This window comes from Gobius niger, assembly GCF_951799975.1.
Source record: "Gobius niger genome assembly, chromosome: 22".
NCBI lineage: Eukaryota > Metazoa > Chordata > Actinopteri > Gobiiformes > Gobiidae > Gobius > Gobius niger.
Window position 1 is genome coordinate 14,993,709 of NC_136873.1, and position 10,601 is coordinate 15,004,309.

Genomic DNA, 10,601 nt, shown 5'->3' on the forward strand with positions numbered 1-10,601 from the left:
GTACACTATAAATATGTCAATAGCGCTGTAGCACCTGCGCAAAACATGGCTCATATCATCACCTCCCCTAACTACAACACAGGCTCATGCACGTCCCATTTTTTACATTACGCACACGCATGACATGACGACATAGGCACTCACCAGATCAGTAGTTAGTGCCGCAAAACCTTCGACTAGCAGAGGTTTAAATTGTGCCCCATACTTCTATTTAAGCTTAGAACCTTCATGTCAGCTCAGTCTCACAGTAAAATGTTAATTGTTCGGTTAGAATTGTATAGAATTATTACATTTCAGATAAAAAGGTCCATCTCTGGTGATGTGTACCGATACAGCAAGAGGCCGAGGGCCACCATAAATTGGTCTGAGGGCCGCATTTGGCCCCCGGGCCGCACTTTGGACACCCCTGACCTACGTGATTACGGAGGCTAAGTCTGACTCCAGATCAGAGCGAAAGCAAAGCTCTGCTGAGAGGGGACAGAGCATTGAACCAGACTTTACCTGGCCCTCTGAAATTATCGTACATTTAGGACAGTTATCGTACGTCTGGCAACCCTGAATCACACTGCAGAATTGACACTCATTTGGCTTCGGTTGCCAAGCAGAAAAATGTTTGTATTTTTCCTCATAAAACTGCAAAGTCACTAAAACTATGATTCATAATTACCACACAAAAATATGTACTAATAAGAAAATGTGAAAATGTGCTATATGCACTTTAAAGGCTGGTGTGACCATAACCACCTGCACAATCTGCCTTTTACCATTCAAAATATGAGTTATTATTCAGAATTAAGTTATAAATTTGAGTATTTTACATGAAAAACAGCTAAACCCGCGTACCAGATTTTTTCCCCCACTTGTCTGACTACTCCATTCTTAACCCACTCTCAACTGTCAACACTCAGATTAAGAAGATGCTACAGTATATTCATATTTGTGGTTGCAATGACTCCATTAAACCAGAACATCAAGAAGACAGTTACGATGGAAGCCAATGGGCGGAGCTGTTCTAGCTATAAAAGAATTCGATGCAGAAGTACAGGGCCCCACATCCACTTTATTTGCCAGACGCCCACGTAGATAATTGAAAATAAGGATTATTTATATTAAAATATACAAATAAATAAACAAATAAATAAAATACATACATAAATAAATGCTTAACCAATACAAGTTTAAATAAGTGGATAATACATTTAATAATGCAACAGCAACTATTTGTAGCTCGGCAAATCCCCACAGAACTAGAAACGGCCGCGTCAGTGGAATGATTTGTACAGCGTCGATGTTACACAAGCAGTAAAGTAAAGAGCTAAACTTTGGTCAAATAAGCATTCTTGTACATGTTCATATTCCTATGTTATACTTTTGTCTTTGTTTTAACAGTTTATACTGCTTTAAAATAATATTTGGGGGGAGTATAACTTAAAACGGCGCACATGTCCAGAAAATATCCTTTGGTTTTGATGATATTATAAATCCCAGTTCTACTAAACACCAGCAGAGGCCACACTTCCTCCTTTTGAACGCTGGTGATCAAAAATTGAGACTGTGTGCTCAGCATAGAACACCAGGGGGCTGAAATGTCGTACAACGCAGTGTGGGCTGGCTTCAAATCATTCACCGCGACACTAAAAAGTACAGAACACTTATACAAATGTACCCAGATGGTACTAAAAGCTTGAAAAGTAGAGGAGGCTTCATTTACAGAGCGCTTCGATGATCATCACGGTTAAAAATTCTGTATAGTACAACTATTTCCACAGAATGAGGTCTATTCAGAGTCTGTCAGGGAGGCTTGTTGAAGAGACTACGAAGGTAACGTCATGTCTTCATTTTTACAGGATGAAAGCCCAAGTCCCAGTCGGCCCTGGAGATGAAAAAGGAGATGCTCGAGTCTGATCTGTGGCCCGTGGCGACGCCCTCCGGCCTCAGCAGTGGATCTCATACGCGATCTGAGAGTCAATGAAGAGCCCGCTGTGGTTCAGGAACATGCTCTCGGACTCCGCGGTCAGCACGGGCTCCGCCTCCCCGCCCTCGCCCGCCATGCGCCTCATAGTCCGCGTGTCGTCCGGCTGCTTGGGGGCGGTGGGCGGGCTGGAGGGCGGCCCCTGACTGGAGCAGTGGGTGGAGCTTTCGGAGGGCGCCGGGCACACCTCGGGGGGCACCACGGGGGGCGGCACGGGCTTCGCGCGGTTCAGGACGTACATCTCGTGGCCGCGCTCGTCACGGTACTCCTCCAGCTGGGCGAAGGTGGTGGGACCGTCCGAATAGTCGTTCACGTACAGGATGCTGTCCTCCTGCAAACACAGCATGACATAAAAACAAGTATATCAAACAAGCACTAAAAAGTCTCCTCCCTTTCCTCATAAACATGAGCAACACGAGCAACATGCTTCATTCATATAATTTGATTTTAAGCGACCACCCCTGAAGCATTTGGTGTGATCCAGTGGTAATTTCGTCGACTAAAATATTTAGTCTTAATTTTAGTCAAAGTGTTATTTTTGACGACTAAAATTGGACTAAAACTAAATTAAAAGTTTTTCATGAGACTAAAACTATGATTAAAATGTCCAGATATTTTAGTCGACTAAAATCAGACTAAATAAAAATGAAAAGGAGAGACTAAAATCCCCCAAACTTCTATTGACCTATTGATCTAAATTCTCAGCCAAAGGATCAGCTCTGAGCTTTGTTCATGTGGAGCAGCTCCATGAAGCAGAGGAACAAGATTTAATATGATTATAATGAATATTATCAATGCAAAGTCGACTAAATTCATCTTAATTTTAGTCGACAAAAATTAGACTAAAATCAAATTACATTTTCGTCAAAAGACTAAAACTAAAACTAAATTAAAATATGTTGTCAAAATTAACACTGGTGTGATCTCTGTCTGCCTCTGCACCTGATTCGTCCTGGTACTGACTGGTCCAGTCAAAATCAGCTGTAGTGCGGATGCAAATCAGATCATCGACCACGGTATGAAAATGTACACTGGCGTCCAAAAATGATACCGGTATAATGGTGCACGATATACAGTAATATGGAATAACCGAATAACCTTTTTATTCTTCTAGAGTCTTTGTCTCTCATTAAAAACGAGTTATTAACAGCTGGTAAACTTTGTCTTTGCATAATATTACGTAACTAAAGAGCAGACGACTCTTTCCTCAGCAACGTTTATTACATTTAAACGGTCATGCTTTCTGATTATTGACAAAACTTGCCTATATTTTCAACAGACAGATATTTAAAGGCAAATTGTTTTAGCAGCTACGTCATTTACTAATTACACGTAGAACAGACTGCCTAATTCGACAGTAAAATTTCTGAAATCATGTTATTTGCTGAAAAAGCGGAACTCGATGGCTGAACGTAAAATGACTCAATAGTTCTGCACATGCGCAGCAACGAGAAGTAACTTGACAAGCCGTCTGTTTCGATTGTACACCGGCACTACCGAATAACCTTTGTCAGCTACAGCGGCTAGGCCAGGCCAGCACCTCACAGACTGTAGTGGGTCCACTTTTTTAATGATGAGGTGAGTGTTTCTTTAATCATTTGTTTGAAAAGCCCTGTTGGAGCAATTGCCTCTGTCACTTTAGTGTCAGTCCAACGGCTCCTTATCTGGTTTGGCGTGCTGACACTGATCTTTAAACTTGCAGAAACATTCCTACCAAAGACAATTTGTAATAGTTCATGGTGAGTCCATAGGGCCAGAGTTGGGACGCTCCTGCATCCTGCTGTTACCTTGGTTTCCGAGTCGGGCTGCTCCTTGTCGGGCTGCTGCTGCCGGCTGTAGATCATCATGAGCAGCAGCAGGGCAGTCAGGGCTAACAGGGAGATGCCAACAGCGATGGCGGTCTGCGTGGCGGGCCCTAGAGCGCTGAACGCCATACTGCCCAGAGCGTACAGCGGCTCGCGGCTCACCTCCGAGCCGGGGCTGCGGGGGCGGGGCCAGGCCGGGGCGTAGGAGGACAGCTGGGACCACGAGGCCCACATGGAGGTGGAAGAGTTGATGGCCAGTTGGAAGGTGACCCTGGCCACACCACCTGCGTTCCACGCCTCGCACTCGTAGAATCCGGCGTGTGCCACGGTCACATTACTGAGGAACAGCATGCCACTGCCCGTGTCCGGGTCAAACCTCTCCACTCTCTGCACGGCCTCTGAGGGCCCCTCGGAGGGCCCCTCGGCTCTTCCCACAATACCAGCCCCTGGCTCCTGCACCAGGCCCCGCGGAGAGAGGGCCGCCTTCCCCTGGGACGCCTTCCTCCAGGTCACCTGCGCTCAGGAGGTGGGGGTCAGTTACGAAGTATTACATCAGAGTACTCCTCATTTTTTAGACTGGGCATAAAACACCAGGGATCTTCTGTTTACTTTGGTACAGACCATAATATTTGCTCTTAATTGAATTGTGTTTTATTCAGTGCTTACCGTACTTGTGAGGTAAGTTCTTATCTTTATCCAAAACATTCCCAAACACTCTACACCTACTCAATAACCCAAGTGACATGTCATTATTGATCACAGGCTGATCGTCGCGTCACCATTTTGAATATTGTAATGATATTGGTAAGGTAATCGATTTTTCATCAGATTGTGTCACACAGTTGTTGCTGATACTAAACCAGGACCAAAACAAAGCCTAAAGTAAACTGATTTAAAGGTCCTATATCATACAAAATCGACTTTTTAGAGCTTTTAGCCACGTTGTTATGCTATTTCCTTATCAAAAACACCCCCAGCGTGGTTTGTGGCTTCATTCACGCAGCTCTCAGTAATCCTCCTGAATCCTGCTCTCTGAGGCTCCGCCCTCTCCTGGTGAACGACTGACGTGCTCAGTTGTGTCGTCACAGCGGAACGGAAGTGCTCGACGTCTGTAATGTAATGTCTTAATTCTATGCTTACGGCCTGATTTTAATTTGTAAAACAGCTTTTTCATTATTTCTGTTGTAAGAGAGAAACAAAGAGAAAAATAAAGGAAACAAGAAAACAATTAAAAAAAATTAAAAGGATGTGCCCGAGGTGCTTCCAGGTCAGCTGAGGCCAAAACAAACAAAAAGAAGCGTGTTTGGCTACGTGGACAGGACTATATACAGTCTATGATTCAACCTTCCTAAAGAGGCCACTCCTCAGTAGTTGTTTTTTTCTCCGGGACTATCACCAAAATAGTGTTTTTCTGTGACTGTCTCTTGATGGATGTTTGGTGAACCTTCGCCAGAACCAAAGTGGATTAACTTTTATAACCAACGCAAATCACATAATGTAAACAGCGATGGAGCAGAGGGTGAGTCAATCCAAACACGTGTTAGCTTGTGTGTTAGCATATTAGCATGTGTGTGTTAGCCATTTATGAAGCTGTGTTGCAGATGTCAACTCCTTATAACTGCATCGTGAAGTATCTTCACTTATTGCTGTTTATTTATATTACGGTAAAGTTATATGTGCGGAGAGGGGGCGGAGTTAACTGAATCGAAGTGTTGTGTCTTCCGGGTTCGAAAAATACCTCCAGAAAACACTTATATTTATCACAAAAATGAGTGCTCCATAATGGTAGAGGTACAATATATCATATACATGCCTTTACTTAACTTTGGAATGGCTAAAATAGCATGATATAGATCCTTTAAACATTTCTGTTTAAAACTAAACAGAAATGTAAGTGGGTGAGCTTTTGCTAGTGATACTGCAATAACATGGATTTTGTGATTTTTTTTGGTGACGTATTGTGGGAGCTGACCTGTGGCCGTGGGTACCCGGAGGCGTGGCAGGACACCCGCAGGCTCTCCCCCAGCCTCACGGCCAGCCGCCGGGGCTCCAGCTGCACCACGGGGGGGATGCACACCAGGCTGTTGAGGGGCACCTCTACCAGGCTGAGCAGGGACAGGCGCGGGGGCTCGGCACACACCAGCCGACGCTCCGCCGAGCTCAGCAGCCTCTGACCCTCCTCGTCGATCCAGCTGCGCAGCCAGTGCAGCGCGCAGTCGCAGCGCCACGGGTTCTCTGCGCACAGGGACACAGGAGAGGGCAAGCAGATCAGACAAAGCACTCTTCCTCCATCCAAATTCTCCATTTACATTTGGTTTTGACAGTAAGGGACAGGTTAAGTGCTTTATTTGATCAAATGGATGGCTTGCCCTAAGCGACTACGACTCTGCCTTTCTGGGATTCCCTCGGCCTGGCTCCTGCAGCTGTATGTGCTGCTGTCGGCAAGCTCAAGCAGGGCTACCACAGACTCTATAACTCAGGGCAAATATCAAACATGCTAGAAAAGCCTGCGACTGTGCCATGGTTTATACAGGCAGAAGCAAGTCCAATGTAATGCTTTTAAATGCTAATTTTAACGGCCAAATAATATATTTTATTGCCACACATGCAGAAAAAAATCTGTACATATCTCATTTCTTAAGATTTACAAGTAAGTATGGAGAATTGAACAAAACAGACAGCTTTTTAGCAGAAAAGTGTGGTAAAAATTGAACCAAAACTACAAAAAAAACCAACCCTGTTTTAGATCATAATAATTATATTTTCGAAGAACTTATAGAGTTAAAAACAAGACTTAAAAATTGTCGTGCAATCAAACTTTTTGTCAAAATGGCCTCATAAATCACAGTGTCAGCCCAGGTTTACAGCTTAATAATAATAATAATACGGCTGCACAATATTGAAGTGACTTGCGATATGCGATACTGCTGTGCAATATCGCGATAACGATATTATTGCGATATTTCACTAAACACAATTTTTTTTCAGCAAATTGTGTCAAAAGAAGTCTTAAAAAACACCCTATCAGGACCAAAACGAGGGTAGAATTTAACAAAGCTTGTAAATGTTAAACTAAAACTGAACTTCTACACATGACTTCAATGCATGAGTTTGAGTATGCAAAAAAAAATGGGTCGATCTCAGTCAGATGAAGGCTATGGTGATGTTGCGATATACTGTGGCTTCTCGCGATATGGATATTGAATCAGCTAATATCGCGATACAATATTTTTCGCGATATATTGTGCAGCCCTAAATAATAATAATAATAATAATGCATTGTTTTTATACAGCGCTTTTCTGGACACTCAAAGACGCTTTACATTGCTGGTAGACTGACGGAAGCGAGGCAACCAGTCTGCGCCATCGGCCCCTCCGACCACCACCACTCACGCACTATATTCGCTAGGCTTCCTCGTGTTCCCAAACGGTCTCCCATCCAAGTCCTGCCAGGCCCTTCCCTGCTTAGCTTCCACGGTCTGACGGGATTGGGCAGAGCAAAGGCGGTCTGGCCACATAGCTTATGAGAACGGTTTCCCTGTAGCAAGACTCACCGGTCACACGCAGCACCTGCAGGCTGACCAGAGGCCGCAGGGAGGCAGGGCCCATGGTGTGGAGGTTGTTGCGGCTCAGGTCCAGTAGGGCCAGGGAGGAGAGGCCGGACAGAGCCTGGTCCGATAGCACCTCGATGCTGTTCTGCTGGAGGTGCAGCTCCTGGAGACGCTGCAACACAGACACACGGGTTATACATTAGGCCACGCATGAAACCAAGGCCGTGGGAACCCAGGGTGCTGAGGGCGCTGCAGTTTAGTTTGTGAACTGCAGGCAATATTTACCCCTTAACTCCCACCTGAACCGAGCACATTTTCTCCAGCTTTACCCCCAGTCCAAAAGCTTCAGGAAAAAAGGTGTGAAAATAGAAACAAAACTGAGACGAAAACAAGGATGAAATGTGAAAAAAAGTGAGAAAACATTGACGAAAAAGTGACAAATAATGTACGAAAAATGACAAAAATGGACACCAATTTGACAAAAAAGTGAGAAAAATTTGACGAAAAATTGAGAAAAAAGTGATGAAAAAGTGACAAAAAAGTCACAAAAATTTGACAAAAATGGGTCGACTGCCCAACAAAAAAAGTGATGAGAAAAAATCTGATGTGAGGAAAAAGATCCATTCAGTTTTGTAGGTCTTTCAAATGAGGTGTTACACTGGCCTACAGGATTTGGGTAAAGCTGAACTGGAGAAAATGCTCTCGGTTCAGGCGGGAGTTAAGAGGTTAATAAATAGGATTTATGCACAGAAAAAGTATTTTGGGGGTAAATTTTGTCCCTCAGCGCCCCCGAACTAAAATATCTTCCCACGGCTCTGCATGAAACTTCAAAATGTGCACAAGTTTGGTTTTAGTCAAGATTTTCCTAATTCATTTTCATGTTAGCCTGTTTCTGGACAATACAAAACAATTTGATTATTGTTTTTGAATATATTTCATCCAGCACTCTACATAAACTTTTTTGGTCACTGGCCAATGTGGTTCTCACCTGCAGGCCTCTGAAGGTGTAGTCCAGCAGCCGGGTGATGTCGTTGCGGGACAGGTAGAGGATGCGCAGGTGCTGCAGCCCCTGGAACAGGTCAGCGCTCAGCAGGTGGATCCTGTTCCCATTTAGAGCCAGCTCCAACAGCCCGGCCTGGTGTTCGAACGAGCCCGGCTCCACCGCGGAGATGCTGTTGTTCTGTGGACAGGCATAGTCTGAATGCTCAAAAGGCTTTCTACTAAAACAACCCTTAAATAAATAGAAAATGGCCAAATGTTTCTTTCTACTTTTGAACATTTGATGACAGCAGCTTTTCCAATTGGCTTGTTGCACAATGTGGCTACGCTAGGTCCTCTAACCTGAAGTTGTGGGCGCTAGTACTTCCTGTTCGTATTAATATCCATTAAAATTAGCTTAGACTTGTTCGAATCATTGTATTTCCTAAAGACTCTGTGGTGGACGGTGAGTTCCTGGTAGACGATCCCTTCCTGCAGGTGAGCGAGTTGCTGTACAGTGTAAATATTTCCATAGAGGAGACGTCTATGTTTGTAAGGATCAGTGAGTTGGTCTTGAAGCTAAAGGCTAACATTCATTTCATGCATTATACAATTTGAAATGGTGCCTTTTATTCATTATTTTTAATAGCATGTTAGCCTTTAGCTTCAAGACAAGCTAAGCCAATCCTTTATGATCTCAGGTGTCTCCGATCTAGACAATATGATTAATATTCCAGGAAAAGAATACAGACAGAAAGTACTGGCGCTCACAACTTCAGATCAGAGGAACTAGCATAGCCATACCGTGCAACAAGCCAATTCATTTATCTTGTCACCGGCGTTTTTTTTTTTTTTTAAAGGTTCATTGTGATGTGATAGACTAAACACAGTCTTTACCTGGGGACAGCGTTAAAACAGAAATGACCCCAGATAATGACACTGAATGACGACAGCAAACCTTTTCTTCATTTGTGTTTCGAGCACTGACTATCTGGGGCAGGTTTGTTTGTGCGAGCTTTGCTTTAGCTTCTGATCGCACGCTACGACGAACGACATCCGCGTCCTGTCTGTGGGATTTTGCTCTCCTCATAAGACAGTAAGTTTCCTTCCTCTTTTAACCCGTCCGCTCTGACCAGTTCTGACCTGTAAGTAGAGGTAGTGGAGGTGTCGCAGCGTTGCCAGGTCCTGTCTGCGGATGTGGGTGATGCGGTTGTCCTGGAGGAAGATGGTCTGAAAATAAAGAAGTCCTAATTTAGTCAACTAAATTTAAGACTAATTTAGTGGACTTTGCATTGATAATATTCATTATAATCATATTTAATGTTGTTCCTCTGCTTCATGAAGCTGCTCCACATGAACAAAGCTCAGAGCTGATCCTTTGGCAGAGAATTTACATGATCTGAGGCTCTTTCAGACGGTCAGTAGAAGTTTAGATGATTTTAGTCTCTCCTTTTCATTTTTAGTCGACTAAAATATCTGGACATTTTTTAGTCGTCAAAAATATCACTTTGACTAAAATTAAGACTAAAGCGCTTTGTGACCATGTCTGTGAAAGGCGCTATATAAATAAAGATCTTCTTCTTCTTCTTCTTCTAAATATTTTAGTCGACGAAATTAACACTGGTACAGGTGCATGAAACACTCTGATTTCATTTGTGGGGGGCAGTGTGTTGAGGCTTCACGGATAGAGGTTGGGAACCCCTGGATTAGAGGGCACCTATGAGGAGGAGAGCACCTATGTGGAGGAGAGTGGTGAAGGGGGTACCTGTGTGGAGCGGGGAGGAGTGAGGGGAGACAGCATGTGTGGAGCAGGATGGTGTAGGAATACCGGTATGCGGAGAACGGCGAGTGGGAGTGAGGGGAGAGCAATGTTCCAAGGGGTGCCTGTGTGGAGGGAGTACCTACCTGTGTGGAGGGGGGGATGTGCTTGGGGGTCTCCCGCAGGCTGGTGGAGCCACACTCCACCGTCAGGCTGTAGCATCGACAGCTCAGCGGGCATGACGGTGAGGAGCTCCCAGGAGGAACCAGGAGGAGAACGGAGAGAAGGACACCCCAGCAAGACATCATCATGCCGGAGAAATGAAGCGTTTATGAAGAACACCTGCAGGACACGAATGGACCATGTTGTGATGTCAAAACGATGAAACAAACGGCGACAGCGCAGTTTTAAAGCACATTTCGAGCCGAATATAAGCACCAGCATGAACCATGATCATAGTGATAATAGACCAACCGCTCACGTCGCGTCTGTTTGTGTGTTTTGCAGGTGCCTGGTGCTGCTGCGCGTGACCCCGC

General features: G+C 44.5%; 1 protein-coding gene across 1 annotated transcript; it reads right to left on the minus strand.

The window, feature by feature from the left end:
• Window positions 1-1,563: 1,563 nt before the first annotated feature.
• On the minus strand, window positions 1,564-10,373 carry LOC306981470 (leucine-rich repeat-containing protein 24-like; the record flags this gene model as incomplete). The annotated part of the gene is made up of 7 exons (XM_079581080.1): window positions 1,564-2,303; window positions 3,760-4,290; window positions 5,750-6,012; window positions 7,332-7,500; window positions 8,317-8,508; window positions 9,450-9,536; window positions 10,212-10,373. 7 exons carry the CDS (start codon window positions 10,371-10,373, stop codon window positions 1,935-1,937), a joined length of 1,773 nt encoding a protein of 590 aa, XP_079437206.1. The 3' UTR covers window positions 1,564-1,934.
• Between the last annotated feature and the right edge of the window lie 228 nt (window positions 10,374-10,601).